The sequence below is a fragment of the Camelus bactrianus genome, chromosome 27 (genome assembly GCF_048773025.1).
Source record: "Camelus bactrianus isolate YW-2024 breed Bactrian camel chromosome 27, ASM4877302v1, whole genome shotgun sequence".
Taxonomy (NCBI): Eukaryota; Metazoa; Chordata; class Mammalia; order Artiodactyla; family Camelidae; genus Camelus; species Camelus bactrianus.
Genome location: NC_133565.1, coordinates 11,901,743 through 11,928,564, shown reverse-complemented (window position 1 = coordinate 11,928,564; position 26,822 = coordinate 11,901,743). Strand labels below are relative to the sequence as shown.

Here is a 26,822-nt window from a genome sequence, read left to right as displayed (position 1 = left end):
ACACTAAGATGCATTATAATCAAACTGTCCAAAGTCAAAGACAGAAGAGATTCCTGAAAGCAACCAAAAGGGAAACAACTGGCCACGTCGAGGAAACTACCGTTAAACTAAGAGCAGATTTCTCACCAGAAACCTTATAGGCCAGAAAGGAGTGAGGTGACATATTCACAGTGCTGGAAAAAAAAATTACTGCCAACTGAAAACACTATTATCTGGCAAAACTGACTTTAAAAATGAAGGAGAAATAAAGACTTAGCATAAACAAAAGCTGAGATAGTTCACCATCATTGAAACTTCCTTAGAAGAAATGCAAAAAGGAGTCCTATAACTTCAGACGAAAGACGACAGACACCACCACAAAAGCATACAAACATGTACAGCTCCCTGGTAAAGATAAACTTACAGACAAGTACAGAATCCTGTAATACCGTAATGGTGGCGAGTAAGTCACTTTCAATTCACAGGGATTAAAAGATAAAAACATTTTTTAAAAACTCATCTACATGTTGATGGATACAAAATATAAAAAGGTGTGATTTGTCTCATCAATAACATAAAGGAGGGGAGAGATGTAAGGAAGTAAAATCTCTGTAACCGAAATTGTTATCAGTTAAAAATACATCATTACAACTATAAGATTTTATATAATTCCTATGGTAACCACAAAAAAAATACCTATAGAAAGATGCACAAAAGAATCAACATACCACGACCAAAAAAAAAAAAAAAATCAACAAAACACAGTGGAAGACATCACGGGGGGGGGGGGGGGGGAACAAGGCATATTAAGCCCTTTCCTATCAGTCCTTACTTTAAATATAAATGGATTAAAAGCCCCCAATCAAAAGGCATAGAGTGGCTCAATGGATTTAAAAAAAAAAAAGGCTCAACTATACGCTGTCTATGAGAATTACTTTAGATATAAGGACATAAAACAAGCTGAAAGTGAAAGAATGGAAAAAGACATCCTGTGCAAATGATAACCAAACGAGAACAGGCATAGCCAAGTATGTATCAGAAAAAATAGCCTTTAAGTCAAAAACTGTCGTAAGAAAAAAGCACACATTATATAATAACAAAAGCATCAATTCACCAGAAAGATATTACAATTATAAATATACATGCAGGTAACAGCACAGCACCAAAATATGTTAAGCAAACACTGACAGAACCAAAGGGAGAAATAGTAACATAATTACAGTAGGACATTTCAGTACCTCACTTTCAGTAATGAGTATCTCAATCAGACAGAAAAATCACTTAGGAAACAGAGGACTTGAACATCATACTAGGCCAAACGGACCTAAAAGACAAATAAACGACACCCCACACAACAGCAGAATACAGATTTTTCTCAAAATGTGTATTTTTTTCTTATTCTATTTAAATAGAATATAGGTTTATACGATGCTTTGTGATAGAAAAGTGGACAGGCTCATGTCACTTCTATGCCTGAACACCTTTCATTAGCTTCTATGTCTATCAGAAGAAAACCAAGGGCTTTTCAGCAGTGTCAAGGCCTTTCACTGTATGGTTCTGGCTTTTTGTTTCCAGATACATTTTTCAGCACATCTATTTCCCAATTCTGTATTCCAGTAATACTGAGCTTCCTACGGTTCAGAGGATTTGTTCTTCTGTCTTCCTTGACTCTAGGTCTGAGAAGTTTCTCCTCCTGCCTAGAACGCTGTGATCTCTGTACTTTATACCCAATCATCCTCAAAGATTCAGCTTAGGTATCATTTCTAAGATCACGATGGCTGCTCCCACAGTATCCTGTACCTGCTCTCAGTACACCTTTTTATTACAGCCTATTAACTGCACAGTAAGCTCCCTGAGTCACATGATTTTATAACTTATTTACAGTTATGTTCTCAGAACCCAGCAAATTTCAGAGCCTCAATGAAGATTCTTCAATTTCTCTCCCAATATTATTTAGATAAGAGTGTCAATTAATCTTACCTTTTTCTAGTACTTAACCATGAAAGGAAACAGATGTCAGGATACCTCTCAGTTTCTTAGCTATATCAGAAGCATACAAAAGAATATGCAAAGGCTCAATCTGGAGAACAAGAACATGGTATCAGAACCCGCAGGAGAGGATCTTGAAAAGAGAAGAGCTATCTTTATTTGACTGAAGATATTTGTACCTCTTACTTCAGAATGTATTTTGAGATGTTATTTAATCCTTAAATGCTTTTAAACACATGTAAATATATTTAAGTTGTAAGTCATATAGAAATATTTTCTCCCTCTCCATACAGAAAATAGTATCCAAACTATATCTCAACTTCTAATTGCTGGTTCCACATGTAAGGAGCTGGGAAGTCACTACTCCAATCCAGTAAAACAAGTAAAAAGCTGGAGACTAAAAAATTAACAACTCTTCCTGGATCCCTAAGGGAGAAACATAAGCAAACTGTTGCCTCTAAGGTCGCTGCTTACTGAAGCAGTTTCACAAGCAGGAACCTGTGACAGGATGGAAAAACCCACACTGCACTGACAAATTCTTAGACGCTCAGCATAGGGAAGACTATAGAGTTAAAAACTCTAGGGGCACCCAGTCCTAGGGGAGCCCCCACAATTTTTATGAGACTTACCCCAAGAAAGTTGACCAGGTTCTCACAGCAAGTACTGGGAAAAATCCCCTCATGTTTCCACAGCAGCGAGGGGAAAAGGGAACCACGCTGAGACACACTAGAGTCCTTTGCTCCTCTTGACAAGGCCGTCCTCAGGTGAAACTAGTTTATCAGAGCCTAACCTACTGGCATATTATCCAATGCTTTCTTTCCCCCTTACATGTCACCATCACATCACTGAAGGCCTATTTACATCAATTCCAGCTATTACGTCCAGCTAATTAAGAAAAAATTATGAAGCATTCTAAAAGGCAAAAAGCACTATTATCAAAGACAGAGCAAGCCTAAGAACTAGACATGCCAGGGATATTGTAATTATCAAACCAGCAATTTAAACCACACTGATTAATATACTAAGAGTTTTAATGGATAAAGCAGATAGCATGTAAGAACAGATAAAAATGTGAGCAGAGAGATGGGTATCCTAAGAAAGAACCAAAAAAAAAAAAAAAAAAAAAAAAAGAGAGAGAGAGAAAGAGATCAAAAAGACTATAATAGAAAGAAAAAAATGTCTTTGATGGGCTTAACAACGAACTGGAAACAACTGAGGAAAGAATCCCTGAATCTGAAGCTGTTATCAACAGAAACATCAAAAACTGAAAAGCAAAGAGAACAAAGACTAACAAACATAGAACTGGCTATCCAAGGACTGAGGGACAACTATAAAAAGTGTAACACACATAATGGAAATACTAGAAAAAGAAAGGACCACCAGAAATATTTGAAACAATGACTGAGAAAATGTCCCCAAATTAATATCAGACTTAAACCACAGATCCAGGAAGCTCAGAAAACACCAAGCAGGATAAATACCCCCTCAAACCCTATACTTAGGCATATCATTTTCAAACTATGGATAATTAAAGATAAAAGAAAAAATTCTAAAAAAAAAAAAAAATACCTCAGGAGGAAAACACCTTGTTTACAGAAGATCAAAAATAAGAAATGTATCTAACTTCTCAGAAACCACAAGGAGTAAAATGAAATACTTAAAGAGCACTGAGGAAAAAAAGAACAGAAAGAAAACCCAGCAACCTAGAATTCTGTATCCTGTGAAATTATTCAAGAGTGAAAGAGAAATACTCATTCAAACAAATAAAACTTGTCAGTAGGCCTGCCTTGTAAGAAATGTTGAAGGTTTTTTAGAGAAGGGAAATGACAAAGATCAGAAACTCAAATTTACATAAAGAAAGGAAGAGCACTAAAAAGGAATAAGTGAGAAGTAAAATAAAAATGTTTACTGTTCTTAATTGAAATAGCAGATAAGTTTGTTCAAAATAACAGCAACTATGTATTTGGTTATGAATACTTACATGTATGTGTACACATGCTTATATATAAGTAAAATGAATGACTGCAGCGGTAGGAGGGAGATACTAGGGTAATCTTGTTATAAACTACTCACACTCCCTGTGACTTGACATAGTCCCTCTGACGTGATACAGATTTATTTGAAAGTGGACTAGGATTAAATATAAATGCAAATTGCAAATTCTATATCCACTGAAAAAAGTTAAAATGTAGGATAACTGATATGCTAACAAAGGAGAAAAAAATGGCATCATATAATATACTCAAGTAAAACCACAAAAGGCAGAAAAAGAATAGAAGAACTAAATAGGAACAAAAAACAAAAGCAACACATAGAAAACAGTAGCAAACATGTTAAATACTAGCCCAACTATATCAATAATCAATTCAAACATCAATGGTCTCAATGCACCTATTAAAAGACAGAGATTGTCAGAGTGGATCAAAAATCTAGATCCAACTATACGTTGTCTACACTCTAAATATAAGTAGAAAAAAAAACATAAATACAAAACAGAAACAGACTCTTAGACACAAAATACAAACTTGTGGTTGCCAAGGGGGCGAGAGGTGGGAAAGGAAAGACTGGGATCTCAAAATGTAGATAAACAAGATTATACTGTATAGCACAGGGAAATATATACAAGATCTTATGGTAGCTCACAGAGAAAAAAATGTGACAATGAATATATATATGTTCATGTATAACTGAAAAATTGCTCTACACTGGAAATTTGACACAACATTGTAAAATGATTATAACTCAATAAAAAATGTTAAAAATAAATAAATAAATATAGAAAAAATATGTACCATGCTAACAATAATCAAAAGAAAGCAAGAGTAGCTATATTAATTTCAGCCGGAGCAAACTTCAAAGCAAAGTCAGTTATCAGGGTTAAAAAAGGGCATTAGAAAATGATAAATGGGTCTACTCTCCAAGATACCACCATCCTTAATGTGCATGTCACTAACAACAGAGCATCAAATTACATGAGGCAAACAGTGACAGAACTGCAAGGAAAAATAGATGAATCCACTGTTACAGCTGGAGGCTTCAAAACCCCTCTATCAGGAATGGGCAGATCTAGCAGGCAGAAAATCATTAAGGACACAGAATCAATAGCACCATCACTCAACTGGATGTAACTGACATCTCTGGACTACTTCATCCAACAACAGCAGATTACACATTTTTCCCAAGCTCACATGGAACATTCACCAAGACAGACCCACATTTTGGGCCATAGAACACACCTTAACAAACTCAAAAGAATGTCTACTCTCAGACTACAATGGAATTAAACAGTAACAGAAATATACCTGGAAATCTCAAAACATGTGGAGATTAAAAAACATTTCTAAATAATAAATCAAAGAAAAAAAATCGCAAAAGGAACTAAAAAATATTTTGAACTAATAAACACAACTTATCAAAATTTGTGGGATGCAGTGAGAAAGCAATGTTTAGAGGGAAACTTATAACATTGAATGCATTCATTAGAAAAGATCTAAAATCAATCATCTAAGCCCCACCTAGAAAAAAAGCAAATTACATCCAGAGTAAGCAGAAGAAATAATAAAACAGCAGAAATCAATAGAACTGAAGAAAAGGAAATCAACAGAGAAAAATCAACAAGTCAAAAGCTGGTTCTCCGAACAGATCAATAATAAAATCGGTAATCCTCTAGCCAGGCTGATTAAGGAAATGAGAAGGAACACAAATTACTAACATCAGAAATGAAAGAGGGCACATTGTTACAGATCACATGGGCATTAAAGGAATAATAAAGAAATTACTATAAACAAATCTATGCTCACAAATTTGATCACCTAAATGTATGGACCAATGCCTTGAAAGACAATTTGCCAAAATTCACAAGAAGAAATAGACAACCTGAATAGCCCTGTATCTATTAAAGATATTAAATCAATTTTAAAAATTCTAAAAAATAACCTTCCAAAACAGAAAGCACCACCACCAGATGCGTTCACTGGTGAATTTCACCAAAAATGTAAGGATGAAATTACACCAATTCTCTACAATCTCTTTCAGAGGACATAAGCTATATTGCCAGTCTATGCTAATAAAAGGCTTACCTCTCCTATCAAATGATACAATGCATGTGCAGTACTAAACACAATGGCTTGTCATACAGTAGGTGCTCAAGATGTCAGGTATCATTACACAAGTTGTGTGTGTGTGTGTATAGAGAGAGAGAGAGAGAGAGAGAGAGAGAGAGAGAGAGAGAGAGAGAGATATGTATATATATTTCATATATAAACAAACTGTTAAGTGTATCAGATCCAATATGATCCCAGAAAATTCTCCTACATTTCTGCAAGGGAACTGAAAGGTAAAAATAAACATTTTACATAAATGTAGTAATTTCATTCTTTCATACAATAGGTATTTACTGACTACCTTTTGTATGGCAGGCACTCTCATGAGGCTTCCATGCTAGTATTAAATAAGCCAGAAAACAAAGAAATCAATATGAAACCAGTAAAATGGTATTAAATCCCATGAAGTACAGTAAGGGGAATGGGGAAGACAGAATACACCCACCCTTTGATGAAAGTTGGTCAAGGAAGGCCTCCCTGATAAGGCATCATTTAAGAGCTCTGAAGCAACTGAGAAAAGAAGCCATGTGGATATCACAGAGGAGGGTCACCGAAAATAGGCACAAGTCTTAAGAACACCAAATGTAAGGGCAAGAGCATAAAGCCAACGTAGACAAAGATGGGCAAGACAAAATGGAAAGGTCACAGAAGTAAAAGGAAGCTCATAAAGGGCCTTGTAGACCTTTTGATTTTACTTTGAAAGAGATGGGAAGCCTTTGAAAGGTTTTGAGCATACATAACCCAGCTTAACTTCCATCTTAAAAAGATAACTCTGGCTGTTACATAGAAAACACATTGTAAGGGGTAAGGATGGAAGCAGCAAGACTACTGGGGAAAAATTTCTTTCTTTTGGCAAAAGATGATAGCTTTAATCAGCAATTGAGAAAGGAGTAGTAGAGGTGGAAATGGTGTCGTCTTTTTTTTTTAAGTTGTTGAATTATCAGTATTTTAAAGGTAGAGTCAATAGGATTAGCTGCTAACATGACTGAGACAAAGAGAAATCAAGGATGCTTCCAAAGTTTTGGATAAACTACAAGATAAAAAAAGAGTTGCTACTGATTAAGATGGCAAAAAAAAAAAAGACTACAAGAGAAGTAGAGCTGAGAGGACGAAAAACAAGAGCTCCATTTTATTTTGGATTTACGTCTGAGACTCAGACACACTGGATACCTGAGTGTACAATTCAGACTCATGCCGGAGTTGGAGATGAAACTGAACAAGTGGTCACAGTATATGTGGTAAAGCTCTCACCAAGAAAGAACAGGCAATGGTTGCCTGAAGACTGCATCCTGGGTCATTCCAACATTCAGAAAAAACAGGCTCGCTAAATACTGAATCATAAATCACTTGATACATTTACCCTTGATTCCTTTATTTTAGTTACACACCTGAAAACGTAGTCTAAATGTTAGAGATAAGGTTGAGGAGTAACCATCAAAGCTAAGAAATCTGAAGTTACTAAAAACGGCTTTGAAATCACTAAGAAAATTAAAGAGTCTAAATTAGTATGTGCAAAAAGACTACTAAATGGTAGATATAAATTTAAACAAAGTCCAATACAGGTAGTACATGTAATTGAATACAAAGATCTGGGCTATTGCGTTAGTTCTATTTCTAGGCTAATCTGTAAATTACCATGCAGCTGTTAAAAACTTTGTGTTTTTCTGCACTCTACATAATAAGTAACACTAAAAACTTCAAAAATCAAACAGGTATATTCTTTAATTTTATATAAATTACTATTTAAAATGTACTCAAGGTGTTCCCTAGTTAAAGGATGTCAAATGTAAATGTATCTCAAAGTGCTGGAAAAAAATTATGTTTTAATAAAAGATGTTGCCATTAATCAAATACCCTAGCTAATTCTTAGGTTAAAAACAAGAATCCTTCATTACCTATTTTATAAATCAAGACCCACAAGATCAAGGTAGAACAAATCTTACTAAAAGCACAGCCTGGTCACGATTTCCATAGGTATAGGAATTTGCGAAATTGTGGCAGACATGAAGATTCAGAACTATATTCTCACTACTATGAATAACACTTCAGACACCTCTGCCAAGACAACATGGTGGATCTAATTTTCTGTTTCCTTCTACCTTAACATGGGCAAGTTAAACATATGACAGCTTGCCAAATTCAACCCATGACGTAACACCAGTCTCACCTGGAATCTTGTGACAAATATCCTGTTGTGCCTCACATTCTTGCCATCCCTGGTTTTTACTACAGAAGGTAAGCCTCATCTATCCTTTTCCATTCTTTACTCTGGATTCACCCATCTAATTCACCCACCTATTCCACCGAGATTTCTACAAACACATTTATGATACAGGCTGTCCCGTCTTCAACTGCTGTCTTCAACTGCTTTATATAATGGTTCCTCAACCTCTCAGCCTTCTCTAAAGCTGACCTACCCTCTAAAGCATTTCTTATTTTGCAACCCTTTTATGCGAAGGTTTCACAGACAACTCAAACCATTATCCTTCTAGTTCCTTATATTAAAAATAAACAATGCCCATCCTCCCAAACAAAACAAAACACAACACAACAGAAACACAACTTATACTTTAAAACTCATATTATCTATCTTCTACCTTTCCTCTCTGTACTGGCAAGTTATACCCATATAATAAAGGCCCTGTTATGCCCCAGTTATATTGTTGGCATGGTGACTTTAATGGCCGTGTGCATGATCTATCCCAACACTCTAGCCTCAAAATACTCGACTTTCTTTGCTTAGGAGTCCCTTATCTCCTCTCTATTTCAGCCAATCACTACCTTAGGCATATCAGACACCCAATCCACCTCTGATCATTATCATCTATCCTTTTAAGAGTTTCACTGAACTATCTATTTGACCCATCAGGCTTTCTGTAACCAACACAACACCTTCATCTGGCATCACAACCTTTCCAACAGTGACCATCACCAATGACACATAAATTCAACTACACCCATGTTGACACTCTATGGACACGCCACTTCCCATCTGCTCTAATATCCAGCCCTGAAACAACATGCATCTTCAACTATTAAAAAGTCATTAAACTGCAAGTATGATAAGGTCTCTAACTTGAGCTAGCTACTCAAGTAGCATAAAACTCTCAATAATATTTGGTCCACTTCTTCATCCATTGACTCCAATAACTTTCCAAGTTTTCAGTCTTTTCAAATCCCCTAACCAAATTCTGTGTTCCACAAAAACATTAAAAAATGTTTCTTAAAAAGTTACATGGTCACAAAACTACAATGAAATATCACCTCATTCCCATTAGGATGGCTACTACAAAAAAAAAGGTAATTCCAAGTGTTGATGAAAATGTGGAGAAATTGTAACCGTTGTGCACTGTTGGTTAGAATGTTAAATGGCATAGCCACTGTAGAAAATAATATGGAGGGTCCTCAAAAAATTAAACAGAATTAGCATATGATCCAGCAATCCTACTTCTGGGTATATACCCAAAGAAATGAAAGCAGAGTCTCAAAGGTATTTGTACACTGCAGCATTACTCACAATAGCTCAAACAGTGAAGCAACCCAAGAGTCCATCAACAGATGAATGGATAAAAAAAATAAATGTTACATACATACATACAGATTATTCAGCCCTAAAAAGGAAGAAAATTCTGACACATGCTACAATGTGGATGAACCCTGACATCATGCTACTGAATGAAATAAGTAGCAAAGTAAGTGAAATAAACCAATCACAGAGACAAATACTGCATGGTTCTATTTAAATGAGGTAAGAGTAGTCAAAATCATAGACAGAATGGTGGTTGCCAGGGGGCCGGAGAGAAAGGTGAACGTGGAGTTACTGTTTAATGAGTGTAGTTTTGGTTCTGAAAGATGAAGAGTTATGAGGATGATGGTGGTAATGACTGCACAAAATCCGGATGTACTTGATACCACTAAATAGTACACTTAAAAATGGTAAAGATGGTAAATTTTGTCACCTGTATTTTACCCCAAAAAATAACTGAAAAGGTTACAGGGACACATCAATTTAAGAAACAGATTTTACAGTCATTTCATGGAGATGTACAACGTACATCAGCATTTTAAAGGATTTACACCATTTTCAGGAAAGAAGCCTACATTTCCCAAACTTACTTAATAATCAAACCACATTTTCAAGAACCTAGTATCATCTCAAAGGACACAGAAACAGTGGTGCGGCAGAACTAAATGACTGAGAAAATTGATAATCCAGGCACTAACGACTTTGACTTCCCCACTCTTAGCTACCAACACATTGAACATCGCATATCCATCTTTATCGCCTTCTTCTAGTTTCAGATGAGGGTCTTTGCTCTTATTCAAAAGCAACTCCCTACACGTATATTCTTCATTCCAACCTTACTACCTCAAACAGCTTGCTTCAATAATTACCATCTCTCATATTATCTTAAACTTCTTAATATCTCACAACTAAGCACTGAAGTCTTCTCTATTTCACTTAATGAATATTTTTCTTTAATCCAGAAAACTTTACCTTGAATTCCTAATATACCACTGCCCTTGTTGTTAAGGCTCTCACTGACTGAAATACTTAAGCCCTGGTCACCACATGGTTTCTCTTCAATCATATCTCCCTCCTGCCAAAGTCATTAAAAATATACGTCTAACAAGGTTACTATCTTCTACTTAACAAATTCTTTACTGATTCCCAAATGCCTATGAGAGACAGGCCAAGGCCCTTCATATAGCATGCATGCACTGTGCTGCTTTATAATTTTGCTCATGCTTCTGCCTAGAAGTGCTACCTAACTCCCAGTCACACTTCAAGACTTGACTTAGCCTTCCTTGATCAGCCCTATTTCCCTGCCATCTAGACTGGTTCCTGTTGCAATGGGCACCTGAGTGCCCTGGTCCTCCATTACATTCACGTCCCATCCAAGTGTCCTTTTACCATAACGACTGAAATGATTTGCTTCTGGGTCTTTCACACTGAGTAGACTGTAAATTTCTGTAGTTCAGAAACTAATCTTACGCATCTTTGTATCCACAATACAGCACCTTGTACACAGCAGGCACTTAATAAATGACTGTTACACTGAACTCTTTCCTCCTCTCTCTATTTCCCCAAAACTGCTACGTGAGCAAAAATACTAAGAATCCAGGGGTATGCAGTTATCTTTCCAGACAGAAATCTAGTAATATATTACCAAGATTTAGAGGTATTTATTTGGTATGGAAAATATTAGACATGTGTGTCCTTATCTCTCAGTTTACTTTTTAAAGTATTACTCTCTTTTAACTGGAAAGTATTTTCAAATCATGTGATACCACTTAAAGCATCTAGAGCAACTTACAAGACACCACAGCCTCAATCAAGTCACACTTACATTCGGCTAGCTTCAATGTCGTCAGACTGAGATTCTCCTGATGATCTGTAAAATGCAATTGAGAAAAGTTAAGCAACATATTCCACAGTCCCCAAAGGGGCAGACATGTTATTTCTGGAAGACAAATTTGAAAACGAGATTTAATCTTTAACAGTTTTAAAAGTAATCAAAGACTGACATGAGAAAAAAGTGGTCAGATCAGATTGCTATACAATACATTTATTTTAAGGGCTAGACTAATAAAAACTCAGTTCATTTTTTTAAGGAAAGGAAACTATAAACACTCTTATTTATATACCAACATACAAACCAGTATAATAAATCATAATTGTTCACAAAGTCAAATATTCATAATAAAAACTTACAACTACTGAAACTTTCTACAGCCAAGTATTGGTCATCCACAATATCAAAGGTATTCACTAGTATTCAGTCCCAAATTTTAGATGAGGCATCAGTAAACTACTGCCTGGAATGACAAACTAAGGCCTGGGTCTGCACCTGTTTTGGTAAAGTTGTACTGGCACAGAGCCATGCTCACTCATTTACATACCGTCTACTGAGAGCAGGGCTGAGAAACTCCAACAGAGGGTTGCAGCCCACATCTAAAGTATTTACTATATGGCCCTTTAAGAAAAGCTTGCCAACCTCTGCTCTAGAATAATTCAAATTTAAATCTAATACCCTTAGTGAATTTTGAGACACGTAAATTAGATTTACCATTCTGACCACGATTATCTTGGTTCAATAATGAAATTAGCTTTCCCTGTAAACACACTGGTAGGAGGTACTACATATGTGTCAAAAACTGTACCATCCTGGGGTGTTAAACTTTTACTGTGGATAACTGTGAATTAACTTTAGTTATAAAATGTTGTCAGTTATTTTCTACTATTTTTTAAATATACTGAAGCTATATTAAAAATTCTAAATATGCCTTTTATTTTCATTTTGGAACATGAACTGATTTTGCCTACCCTACTACGCTGTTGAAAAATAAATTCCTGTTACTCTATTCACTTTTATAACCAGCATCAGTCAATATACATTAAGATGAATCAATATAATACTGATTTCTCACACTTTCAATTCACAAAATATTTTTAGAGGTCAAATGGTTAATTTTCAAAATGAAATTACAAGCACTTGATTTCTAAATTTATCACTGACTTGAGACTTCAAATTTTGAACAACTTTAACAAAAGAATCAAAATCAGAGCCACCAGGGGGAAAAAAATCTGTGTTCCATATTTCTAAGCTTTTAAAAAAACTCACTTCTTTATCAGACTTTCAAAATTACCCCTCATTGCAGTGGTCCAAGGACAAGAATGTAAAAAAAAAAAAAAAAATTAAAAAGAGTCCAGCAGCTCAAATATTTATTTTGGATCGTCTCTGCAGTATATTTACATTTTCAATTTTGCACAAAATTATATTAGAACTAAAAATTGGGGCATGCTGGAGGTGGCAGTGACTTGGCAGTGACACAAATGCAAAAATTTCACTCCACCCTCTCCCCCAGGGAGCAAGCAAATCACCTTTGTGACACACCTGGTCTCCACCAGCCTTGTGGGTAAGTACCCCAAGATTGCTTCCAAACTTGTATCTCTCAGACAGAAGAGCTAAAAAGTGATGATAACCCCATGTACCAGCTGACTCATTTTTGAAAGTGCGACCCTCCAGCATCAGATGTCATACTGTAAAGGAGGCAGAGCAGGCTGGCAAAACAAAAAATAAACCTGCTGGCACTAAGGGAAGAGAGGCAGATTAGAAGCTTTCAAACACGTAGGCAGCAACTTTCAAAATTAACAGGGAAAGAGAGAGGGGGGAAAAAATGAGGACACAATGACAGGGAAATTAAAACACTACTGCAAAAAGGGAAGACACAAGCAAGAAGGGAAACCAGTCTGAGTCTCAGAAGCACAACATGTAACTACTGTAAAGTTTTGAGATTCTGAAATGGGACAGGTTAAACATATTAAATGGTGACTACATTCTATTTCCCAGTGTCTGTTCCCTAAACAAGAGGCTATGTAAACATTAGCATCAAAATGTCTTCAAATTACTGTAAATATACTATACTATCATTTAATAGTAACAATATTAAAATGAGCTACCAAAAACCACTTATGGTCAGACCAAGTAATTTAAACCAATTCAGTCAACAAGAACAGAAGAGTAAAAAAAGGATTAAAGAGGTATTCCCTTAAAACAATCTATCCTAAACCATGTCTCTAGAACATGGTTAGTTTAAGTTGTTTTCTACTCAAAACGGAAATTGTTTTTCAATCAAGAGAGAAGTGAGTATACACAGAACTAGTGGGAGCACTTACCCTGCAGTGAGTAATAAGTAATAGTACCTGCCAGAATAAATCTCTAGTCACTATGCTTATTGTATTTTGTCCAGAATACTCTAAATAATTTACCAAAGGTTGGTCAGGATTCAAATTCTCAAAATTTTAAAACATCTAACATCTAACAATAGTTTCTAAGCTTTATTTAGCCCCTGAAGAGTCTATTCTTTACTACCAAGCTCTTGAAAGAAAGGATTCAACATACTTGGTAATTTTACCAACTTCAGGACACACAATCAAAGGGGAAAAAACTGAAGAACTGTTAACATAGGGTAACCTAAAGTTTGTCAGAATAACAAACTGGAAAAGAAATTTTACAAATTAAATAATAGGCAAGTAACATTAGAAAATAAAGAATAAATTGTAGGCCTTGATTTAGATCACAGAAAATGTGATCACAAAATACCCACTAATCTGATTACTGCAGCAAGAGCTAGAAAATGAAAATGGAGGCTCACTTCCAGTAATACTAGGTGCAGCTTCTCTAGCCTGCAAGCCACTCCTTTCATCTCCACTCTAACTCTCCTGGACAGAAAAGTGTACTGGTTTTATTACCAAAGTTGTAAAAACTTCTAAAGGAGTGTTTAGTCAAAACTCTAACCACATAAAAGGCACACTTTTAAAGCATACTGACTTTTTTCATAGTTTTTATAAAATGTTCGCAATAAAATGTTTATTTTAAAACTTGAAAATTTTTAGAAATCCTTTCATGTTTATTCATACAGATAGGTCTGGGGGAAAGGCACGAAATACTTTAGGAAAAAGATTAAATGGAGAAACAGGTCAACTCTTAGGTCCACTATTCTTAGCAGTCAGTATTCTTGCCAACTATACATTTTCTTCAATTTTTTTTTTTTTACAGCACATATTTTACAATGACAGCCTTTTAAAGGCTGTAAAATAACATTCAAAATTACCTTTTACAAGCTGTGGCCATTCGGTGACATCAGGGTGATCACAGCTTTGAGTCACTGATTAAAAACAGGTTGTCACACCAGTCTAGCTGCTAACTTGATCTGAGCGTAGGTTTAATAACTCTAATAAATTAAACAAATCTTTAGTTAGAACACTTTAATATATTAACCCAATTCATTGTTCAAAAAATAATCTTCAAAGGTTCCAATTAAGTGTCAATGCAACGTTCATCAGGAGAGTTAATTACAGATATGCTTTTAAGGACTGTTTCCCAGCATTTTTTTTTCCTAAATGATTTCTTCACTTGAGAAAACATGGTAACGATCTCTTGTACTTTTAAGAAGTGTTAAAGTTTACAAAGCCCTTTGGTCAACAGTATCTTAAGTCTTATGACAACTTTGGCTCTACCTAATCAGGGCAGATACTACAAAAATAAATTTTTAAACAAGAAAAAGAAGTGAAAAAAACAAAACCAAACAAAAACTAAAAAACAAAAAACTAAGCAGCCTTAGAGTGATTAATTGACTTGCCCAAGATTTTAGTATTAGTGTTGAAGCCGGGACTAGGACTAAAACCCAGATCTACCAACTTCTAATCCAGAATGAGTATTTTGTAATTTTATTTAGTTTTGCTACACAGTTTCATGATTTAAATACATGTAAATGAGCAAAGATTTAAAACATGGATTGAGACCCCACAATTATAGCAATAGTTCAAATGGGACAAACAGGTTTTCCAAGTAGTCAAATGCTTGCTGGAATAGTTAAACACACACATCCCCCCAACACACACATACCCATATAAACACCAAGTCTAGCCCTATCTATTCCACATTTAAGTAGGGTGATCTAACATGAGTCAAAACCCCTTGGGTATGATGAAAACATGTTCTACTCTTTCTTAGTCATAAAATCACTAATGTCCAATTTCACAGAGAATGGTAAAACATGAAAACATTTCCTCCTCCCTCAACCTAGTATCTCCTGATCCCCTTACTTGGCCTTAGCTGAACTTTCCTGACTGCCATGGTGCACATTTATCAGGCATCCTAATCACACTGTAGTTCTGGCAAAGATACACATCTAAAATATCCCAGTATCAAGAGCTCATTTCCTGCAACTATTTTTTCCCTTGATGATTTCCCTACCAAACTATATATAGGTCAAATCTGAAAAGCTAACTAAAGAAAGATAAGAAAGTTAGGAGGCAGAAAAAAAGGACCCTTGATAGTTAACACCTTCCAGGTGGCAACAGACAACCACAGAAGGCGGTTAACAGCATGGATCCAGAACCCAATATAAAATAGCAACATATCCGAGAACCCCAAGTGAAAAGATGAAACATCAATGCTTGAGGCCATACCTCTGCAGCCTATGAACTTGGGCTTCAAATTCAAGTTAAGGGTGAGAGTTGGCCTAAGTATAACTTTAGGGGACTCCAATACAGGCACATTTCATTTTATTGTGCTTTGCAGATACTATGTTTTCTAGAAACTGAAGTTTTGTGGCAACCCTGCTTCAAGTAAGGCTACTGACTGCATCTTTCCAGAAGCATCTGCTCACTTCATGTCTCTGTGTCACATTTTGGTAATTCTTGTAATATTTCAAACTTTTTCATCATTATCATATTTGTTACGGTGATCTGTGATCAGTGATTTTTGATGTTACTACTATAGTAACTTGTGAAGGCTCAGATGATGGTTACCATTTTTTAGCAATGAAGTATTTAAAGTATGTACACTGTTTTTGGACACACTTAATGGACTACAGGACAGTGGAAACATAACTTTTACATGCACTGAGAAACCAAGAAATTCATGTGACTAGCTTTATTGCAATATCTGCTTTATTGCAGGGGCCCAGAACCAAATCTGAAATACCTCCGAGGTACACCTGTAAGTGGGATTTATAATCCCTGGAAGAAATAACTCAATTTCCCAGATTTTCCTATCATAGGCACACGCTTCCTAATAAAAAGCTACAACATTCCTGAGGTCATATGGGGAAAAGGTAAGGCGCCCCTGAGATGAACAATGCTCCCTCTGGGGTTCTCATAAGACTAACAGTGTACATAGATTTTAAAAATCCAAACAAGTCTAACTTTCTAACCTAGAAACATAAAGTTAATGAGAAAGTTAAAATACCTTTTAATTAATTAATTGAGAGGAATTAATTCATTAAAGAGTTACATGTATTCTGAAAAGTACTGAGGCAAGTCCTCTCTTTAAGACCTCCTTCAAGACAAGACCTCCAGAGCAAACGGATTCCACAGCCGGTCTGGATTCAAGCCCCTGTTTGGTCACTTACTAGATGGAAAATCTTGGGCAAGTTACTTAACCTCTCTGAGCCTCAGTTTCCTCACAGGTAGAACTGAGGTAACAGTAGTATCTACTTCAGAGGGCTGTCATGAGGATGAACAAACATAAATTACTCACAACAGTGTCTGGCACACAGTAAGAGCCCAACAAGTGGAAGCTATAATTAACTCATAGCCTAACAGCCAAACGTGCCCCTCAATCCTCTTACACAGTTATTTTCACTTCTTACGGCACACTATCCTCTTCCAAATTCTTTCAGAATCCCACTTAGATCCCTTGGTCTACTTGGTAGCACAGTGATTTAGCACCTAGCACAATGCTTTAAAAATGGCAGACACCCAAATCTGCTGACTACTTTTGTCATTATTCTAACCAGGACATTAAGATACACATGCAATTTTGAATTCCAAAAAATAAAACAGAAACATACCATATTTCGCCAAACTTCTGAGGAGCTGGTGAATTCTAAAATCAGGCTCTTACAGATTTTTAACCTAAAATACAAAACACCTCACTCAATTTTTTTTCACAGACAACTGGATAAATGACTTTCAAAGATAAAATTTTTTTCTAAAATTTATTATAAAAGCAAATTCATTTGTAATATTTATAAATATCCAAAAACAAGCAACAAACACCCCTCCTGCTGTTGCCAGGATGCATGGGAAGATGGTTAGGCAGGCCCTGCGGCCTAAGCACTGTCAGCTGGCAGAACCACGTTTCCCACTCATCCACAGAGCTTACTGCTCGCTATTTCTTACTCTTCCCTCCCTCCAAAAGGGCTGAAAATATCTGAAAACTGTCTGACTACATGCTTCTAATTCCTTCAGATACCTACCATAATTGAGCTTTTAATTAAATTCCCTTTGCTGAGCATCTGCCATGTTAGGTACATACATGGGCAACTGCCCACTACTTCCTGTGCAGCAGCCTTGGACTCCTTTTGACCTGTGAATCTTAGGTGTCAGGTTGCTGTATTAAAGAAGATGTCTTCAAAGTATGTAGGACAATGCTGCCTGGAGTACAACAGGGCCTCAGTACATGGTGGGATTATTATTTCTTAAATCAAACATTTAATGTATGAAAACTTAACTGATCAAAAACCAAATTCTGAAGATTAAAGCATGCAAATAATCACTGTAAATTCTAACTTATTTGTACACTATGAGAGCATTTCTCAGTTGAACAGGAACTAAAGTCTTAATACATTTCTTTTTACTACATAGGAAGAAACCAAGTCCCCCAAATCAAGAAACCCTCCCAGCATCCTACAGGTTGATGGTAGAAAATGAATACACTGCACATCAGTATTTGTTTAACAAGTTAACAAAGTTTTAAGACCCTAAAGGACTGACTCTCAAGCTCTGTCCTAACACAGGACTACCTGAGGATGCTGTAAAACCAGGTACTTACCTGATATGAACCTCCAGAGACTGTGATCGGTACATAAAATGGGAGTTCATGAATCTGTAGTTTTTAACATACATTTCAGGTGATGTGCAAACCCCAAACTGAGAAACTTTGCCTCAGACTAGGAACACATCATCACAGAAGAAATATACCAAATCCATGAGGATACAGGGTAAGTAACAGAAACTGTAAGCATCAGAAACGTTAGCTGCACTCTGCAAATTTAGCCATCAGCACTCTTATACCAGACCTAGGGCCTTTGTTTTATTCATATCGATGTCCCTCTTCAACAGAAGGCTCAATCTAATAATCTAAGAAGTGTTAAACTAATCACAAGAAATGCCTATACCATCTACATCCACTTGTCCCTCTAACATTTTTCATTTATTCTTGAAGTAGTCCATCTGCCTACTCTCACTTTCTCTTCCCTCTCGACACACAAACATGCATGTATTTATTATTGCATCTGTTATGTCCTTTATCTCCTCTCCAATAGCCTACTTCCTTCACCTCCTTCTAACCATAAGTCAAACAATTTCACAGACTACCTTTTCTATCACTTTTTTATTGCGTCCACTCAGCAATCCTGTTCTCCTTTATGCCATGTTTACGGTGTCAAATTTATCTGAAAGCTACTCGCTAAAACTTGTTTTGTATATCTGTAAATTTCACAACTAACGACTATTTCAGTAACTTTCTTGCTTAAATTTTCCTGTCTTTAGGCTCTCATTTTAGTCCATTTTGCAGTCAGACTAAAATTTTTAAATATTGCTTTCATACAGTATTCTCAGCATAATTCTCTCAACACCATTAACTCTTTACTGTGCCATTTCCTCATTCTCCTCCAACTACCAGAAAGACCTGAAAACCATTAGCTCAGATACTAACATACAAAACCTTTCATATACTGGTATTTTCTTGCATAAGTCATCATTCCTGTACATTCCAAATCCTATGGCTCCTTAATCTACTTTATTTCTGCAGCATTTTACACCGCCAACCTCTTCTCACCTCTCCTTGCTTCCATAATGCTGTACGTCCTTGTGTTCTACCTTTGACAGCAAGTAGGTCTTCTGCTAGTTCATCCTCCTACCCCTCATTCATGGCCACTCTCCAAGTTTCTATTACTAGCCCTTTTCCTAACCTAGAAATTTTCTGAGCAATGTCATCATTCATTCCTACAGCACCTCTCTATACTTAGGATCCCCAACTCCACATCATTAAGCTTCTATCTCTTAAGTTATAAGCCTGCTACTTTCAATTACCAATGGTACACCTGCACTTGGATGTTTCATTAACATCTAAGAATCAAACACAATTATTTCCCAAAATACTCCACCCTGAATGTGCCTAAATCTTGTTGTCCTAGTTACAGACTGAAAAAAAATGGTGCCATTCTTTATTTTCTCCCTCTTTATTTTTATTTAGCCTAACCACTGTTATGGGTTGATACCTGTTAACCTTCAAATTCTTAATAGTCATTCATTCAAAGAATGTCTACTAACTAAGACAAATACAGTGTTATATGTCAATTATCTCTCAAGTTTTTAAAAATGTCTACTAGATTTTGAATGCCTACTAAGTGGATGAAAACAGTGATAAAGAAACCAGACACTAATTACTTCCCTCCTCTAAAAAAGAGTAAAAAAAAAAAAAAAAAAAAAAAAGGTACCAACAACAACGAAAAGAAATTAGACAATCACTTATCTCCATATGATGGGAGAAATAGGCACAAATACTCAAAACCACAATAAATTAGATAACTGCAATTCACAGTTAAGTGCTGTGAAGAAGAATCAAGATAAGGTAAGTGCATACAGTATTCTGACTTAGCCTAGGAAAAAGGAAAAACGTTCTTCATGAGATAACATAAACTGAGCGTTAAGGCATGAGCAAGGTTTAGCAGGCACACTGAGAAAACCCTTGTGAGGTAACGGTATCACTATTGGTCCAGTCACCCAAACTGAAAATTCTGAGTCATATTCTAAAGAGAACGCCCCCTCTCTTTCCAGTACAACAAACTGTTCACTCAGTGCTATTAATTCTACCTCAGAAATTCCCCCACACTCCAACACTTCCCCCAATAATTCCTTTGCTGGCTTTTAATTGCTTTCAGAGTAACATTTCAGATGAAACTGCACAATCTGGCCAAAACCTGCCAGTCCAGCCTCCTCTCAGACTAGACCACTCTTTTAGAGAACATATTTATCATTCATTTTCACACTTTCATTGCTTAAAAATGTTCACAGAATAAATTCACAGGATAAACATCCTACAAAAGAGGAACATTTTCTCTTAGGTGACTTGCTTTAGGTCAATTTAACTAGTAAATACAAGCTTAGGATTCAAACCCATCTTGTTAGATCGTAAAGGCCATCCTCCTTCCCAAACACTTCTTATACCCAAATCCTGTGAATTCTATCTCTGAAATATTTCTTGCATCCTTCCTCCCCCATGCATACCAACACTGTCATATTATAGATGTAATCTCATTTTCACCTAATTTCCCTTTAACTCTGCTGCCTTCCTAAAATCCCAAATTTGGCCATATCACTCTCATACTCAAAATCTTCTATGCTTTCCCAGTGCCCAAAGGATAAATTTCAAAGTCCTCATAGCACATGAAGCCCTTGCAACAGACCCCACCCATTCATACAAGCCCTACTGCCCACTATATGACATTATTACCAGGTACCTGATGATTTAGTCCCATCACTGGATTATAGGCTAACATATACTGGCCATCTGTATTTCTGACTTCAGTGCTTTTGTTTCTCAAGACACTTCACTCAGAAATACTTCTCTATCCTTTGCTAACCTTCATCTTGTGTTAAAAAATTTCACGCCCTGTTAAAAAACTCTACTCATTCTAGAGGCTGTATCTCACAGAGCTCTCTAACCTCTTCTATAAATAACCAGTCTTCTCTGTGTCGTACTGTATGTTCCTAATACTGTAAAATAATTCATTAGTTTCCACCCTTTATTATTTTATACCTTACATTGTAACTATCTGTATGCATTTCTCAGTGCTTTTAATTGTCAGCTGGTTCAGAGTAGAGCTCATTTTATCCATATTTTTATTTTCATAGTAACAGGGACTATGTTTTCTTGAAAAACTTTCTCTTTAAAAGAAGAAAAAAAAAAAAGGAATCAGTATCCATGGCCTGACAAAGGATTTTGAACTACCTCCAAATCACGGATGAACAAACAAAAGAATCCTTTACTTCCAAATTAACACAAATTTAACCCAATGTTAATTTAACAAAAGTTAATTTTGTTAAACATGTAAGATTAAACAAGAATATTTCATTTTCTAAAAGAACTATGTCTCTCTTCCAAGAAACTTCTTCTACCAGGCACTAAAGAATAGATCATTAAACAGTATAATTAAAATCAGTACAATCCCTTCAAAAAACTTCGACATTATCTACTAAAACTAATGTATGCATACCCTATGGCTGAAAAACTCCACTAAGGACACAAACAGAAATGAGTACATATATTCACTAGAAGACATTTAGTGGAATATCTGGAGTAGCAATATTCTTAGTAGCCCCAAACCAAAAATGACTAAAATGTCCATCAACAGCAGAATGAAAAACGAAATACAACTGACCCTTGAACAAAAGGTTTGAACTGTACAAGTTCACTTATATGTAGATTCTTTTTCAGTAAATACATTAATACAGTACCACACTATCTGCAGTTGGTTGAATTCACAGACGTAGATGTATAAAGTTCGAAGGGCCACCTATAAGATTACGTGCAAATTTTCAACTATGCAGGGGGTGGGCACCCCTAACCCCCCACACTGTTCAACGGTCAACTGTACTACACAGAAATTATAAGCAACCAAGTATAACAATGTGGATGAATCTCACAAATACATTATGTGACAGAAGCCAGATACAACAAAATGTGATTGATTCTAATTATATAAAAATAGGAAAATCTAACCTATACTATTAGAAGTCAGGGCAGTGGTTACTCCTGGGGTAAGAGAGGCAGTGACAGAGAACACAGGGGCTTCAGAGGAGCTGGTCTTGTTTCCTGATCTGAATGCTCGCTAAACACATGTGCTCTGTCTGTGACAGTTCAACAAGCTATGTGCACACTTGTAAGTATTTAAGTGTGCCACTTGGGGGTCCTTTCAAGTTTGCTACAATATATATTGAACTGCACGTGAGTAAAGTGAAAAACTACCTGAAGCTGAGGAAAGATGCACTGTGAGCTGAAATATCCCCAGTGCTTATATAGGACTGGGAGATTCCTAAGCTCCTCCCAGCCAGAGTGAAGAGAATACGCTGACACTGGGGACACGTACTTGGTAGAGAACTAAGAAGGTTCATATCTTTGTACTAGCTACTAGCCTTAAAGTAAAGCCTTCTCCTGATACATCTAATACAGCCTTGAAGGGATCAAACTGACCAGCAAGTTACTTAAGTTGCTGCCAAAACAAAGTTCAACATTCTACAAGGCCACGAAATCCAGTCACTCAACAACAGACTATTACAATGTTCAGTATCCCAGAAGAAATTACTAAATACACAAACAGGAAAATACAACCCATGACCAATAGGAAAACCAATCAATAGACCCTGAAGTTAATGAATTGACGGAATCAGTAGACAAGAACTTTCAAATAGCTACTATAAATATGCTCAAGGATTCAAAGGAATACATGAACACAAATCAAATGAAACTTGTAGAAATACAAACTGAAATATCTCAAAGTATTTGACACTGCAGGGGAAAAAAAGAACAATGAAATACAAGACAGAGTAAACTGAAGCAAAGAGACAAAAAAAAAAAAAAACCCTAAAAATTTGTTAACAACATGAAGATAATATCAAATAATCTAACATTATACATGTAATGGGAATCCCAGGAAAAGAGGGTAGGCGTATAGGAGGAAGAGAAATGACTTAAAAAATACGCGTGAAGAAAGAATGGCTGATACTTTTCCAAGTCTGATGAAAACAAACACACAGCTAAAAACACAAAACCAAAAACTCGATAAATCCTAAGCAGGATAATCACAAAGAAAACCTGTGACAAAGGGAAAAATCTTAAAAAGAAGCCAGAGGGGAAAAAAAGACTAAGTACAGAGAAAGAAAGGTAAGTATAATCAGACTTCTTCTCATCAGAAAAAAATGCTTAAAGAAAAATATGTCAACCTAGAATTATATACCAAGTGAAAATATCCTTCAAAATATGAAGATAAACCACTATACACCTACCAGAATGACTATGTCAAAAAGACTGACGGCCCCAAATGCTGACAAGGATGTAGAGCAACTGGGAACTCTCCAAATTGTTGGTATGAATATAAAACAAACCCACCAATTTGAGGAAGAGATCTGGCAACTATCCTATAACCTAAGTTGCACTCCTAGGTATTTACCCAACAGAAAAGAAACCACATATAGCCACACACAGATGTTCACACAATTGTTCACTGCAGCTTTTTTACAACGGCTAGGAACTGAAAATAGCTCAGGTGTAGAAGAATGAAGTTACAAACTACTGACATATGCAGTACCATGGGTGAACCTCAAAAAAGCACTATGCTGAGTAAAAGAAACTTCAAACAAATAATTACTATAATACTATTTATATGAAATTTATATACAGCAAACTATTCTAGGGTGGACGTGATCAGAGAACAATGATTGATTTGGGAGTGTAAGTAACGCTGGGGAAGTAAAAGACTTAAGAAGGGGTATAGGTTCCTATAACTTGATAGTACTCTGTGCTGCAAAGGTGTATGCATTTGTCAAAATTCATGGAATGGCATATGTGGCAAATCGTATTTTCTAAAGATGGCCAACCACAATATATCCCTTCCCACATGCTCTTCTTACAAAGTAACACTGGCATTCTCCCATCAGCTGGTGGGGTCTATGCCTTCCCCTTGAACCTGAGTAGCTTCTGTGACTTTCAATCAGGAGTATGGTGGTAAGACGTGCTCTGTGACTTCTGACGCAAGGTTACAAAAATGCCATGATGCACTTCTGCCTTGCTCTGAATATTGCTCTTGGAATGAATATTCCAAGAGATATTCATTCTTGGAATCTAGCCGCTATACAGTGAGGAAGCCAGCCATGTGGCAATGAAGTCAAGCAAACATATATAAAAGCAACACGTTAAGTGTTCTAGACCAGAGCTCCAGCTGAAGTCCTGACACCCAGCATCAACATCCAGACATGTGAACAAGCCTTCAGCTGATTCCAGCCTCTACTCATCCAATCAAGTCACTCCAGTCATCAAGCCTTCCAGCTGACAGGCTTGAAGCCAAGACAATCTATCCTTGTCAATCTCCGCCCAAAGTACAGATTCATAAGCACAATAAATTAACTGCTATTGTTTCGGGGTGCACTAAGTTTGGGGTGATTTGTTATGCAGCAACAGATAATCACTACAATATACTAAATTGTGTTAAATGCAATATACTAAATTCAGTTGAAAATACGAAATTTCTTTTTTGTTTGTTTTATTGAAGCACAGTCAGTTATAATGTGTCAGTTTCTGGTGTACAGCACACTGTCCCAGTCAAGCATATATATACATATATTCACTTTCATATTCTTTTCCATTATAGGTTATTACAAGATATTGAATATAGTTCCCTGTACCATACAGAAGAAATTTGGTTTTTTAAAATCTATTTTTATATGTAGTGGCTAGCATTTGCAACCCTCAAAACTCCCAAATTTATCTCTTCCCACCTCCTTTCCCCCTGGTAACCATAAGACTGTTTACTGTCTGTGAGTCTGTCTCTGTTTTGTAGATGAGTTCATTAGTGTCCTCTTTTCTTCTTTTTTTTTTGATTGCACATATGAGTGATACATGGTAAATTTTTTTTTCTCTTTCTGGCTTACTTCACTTAGAATGACGATCTCTAGGTCCATTCATATTGCTGTAAGTGGCATTATTTTATTCTTTTTTATGGTGGAGTAGTAGAAAAATATTAAATTTCTAAGTTTTAGCTGACAATATGAAGTTAAGGATGAGATAAAAACATCTGCAACTTACTTTGAAAAGCATAAAAAATAAGACAAATTAATAGACATGAGACGAAGTAAATACAGCAAAATGTTAACTGTAGAATCACACTCTACATCATTTCACATCTGTAAGTTTGAAAATTTTCCTAATAAAATGTTGAAGAATGAAATAACGGCATGTTTACAAATAGAAGCTGAAAGTGTTTTCTGGCCAATAGACCTGGTGCTTTAGAAATTTTTTAATTCTTCAAGTAGAAGGAAAATAACACCAGACAGAATGCTGGGTCCACATAAAGAAAATCTACAAAGGAAAAGAAATGAAAATGGCAAATATGAGCATAAACATCAAAGAGTGTTGCTTCTGGTTTTTAAATTCCTTTATAAAACAATTGACTGTCTAAAGAAATCATTACAAGTTCTGTTGTGGAATGTATAACTTACATAGAAGTAAAATGTAAGACTACAATAGCAAAAAGGATGAGGGAAGGTAAATGAATTTACAATGCTCTAGAATTCTTACATTATATGCGAAGAAGAGGTCTAGTATTTTTGAAGGTAGTCTAAGGTAAACTAAGGTGCATATTATACATATGAATGCAACAACTGGAAAAAATAAAAATATAAGCTAAGAGCGTAAATAAAACAGACTTCTAAAAAAAATGTTCAATCCAAATGGAAAAGAAAAAAAAGAAGTATAGATGTAACAACTAGAAGACAAATAGTAACTCCGTAGTCTTAAACCCAATCATATTGACAACTACAATAAATATAAATGGACTGAACACTCAAAAAGCGAAGACTGCAAAAAGATGCAACTACACACCATCTAAAAGACATATTAAACATATTGAGAAGTTGAAAGTAAACAGACAGCAAAAGATATAATATGCAAACTCAAATAATAAGAAAGGAGGAGTGACTATACTAATACCAGACAAACACAACTTTAGGATAAGGAACATTACCAGAGAACAGATATTTCTGTTGATAAAGAATCAGTTCACCAAGGAGATCTAACAGTTCTAAATGTGAATGTACCAATTAACAGAACTTGAAAATACATAAAGCAAAAATGAACAGAACTGAAAGAAAAGATAACAAGTTCACAATTACAGTTGAAAATTTCAACACTCTTCTCTCGTTAATAAGTACCAAAATAAAAAAAAAAGTCCGTAATGATACAGAAGAAACACGTATCTGTCTAAAAAAGGACTTGTATCCTGAAAAGAAAAATACATGAAAACCTCAACATCATTATTCATCAGGGAAGTGTAAATTAAAATCACAATAATTCACACTCATTATATGGCAATTAATTTTTAAAAATAATAAGATATTAGCAAGGTATTAGTAAGGATGTGAAGAAACTGGAACCTTTATGGGAAGGTAAAATGGTACAG

The 26,822-nt window shown here is 35.8% G+C and overlaps 1 protein-coding gene across 4 annotated transcripts in view; it reads right to left on the bottom strand.

The window, feature by feature from the left end:
• Positions 1 to 26,822, bottom strand: part of UBE3A (ubiquitin protein ligase E3A) — a 77,142-nt gene that overhangs the window by 34,379 nt on the left and 15,941 nt on the right. For 2 of the 4 annotated variants that reach the window (XR_012502738.1, XM_074354170.1), the window contains exons 2-4: positions 17,436 to 17,499; positions 14,691 to 14,810; positions 11,423 to 11,467 (exon numbers count right to left, since the gene is read on the bottom strand). Coding sequence is in view for 3 of the 4 variants with exons in the window: in XM_074354170.1 (XP_074210271.1) it covers positions 11,423 to 11,467; positions 14,691 to 14,710 (65 nt within the window). In the remaining variant the exon portion in view is untranslated. Of the gene's footprint in view, positions 1 to 11,422; positions 11,468 to 12,970; positions 13,138 to 14,690; positions 14,811 to 17,435; positions 17,500 to 26,822 lie in introns of all 4 variants that reach the window. The other 2 variants (XM_074354171.1, XM_074354172.1) reach the window with 2 other exon arrangements.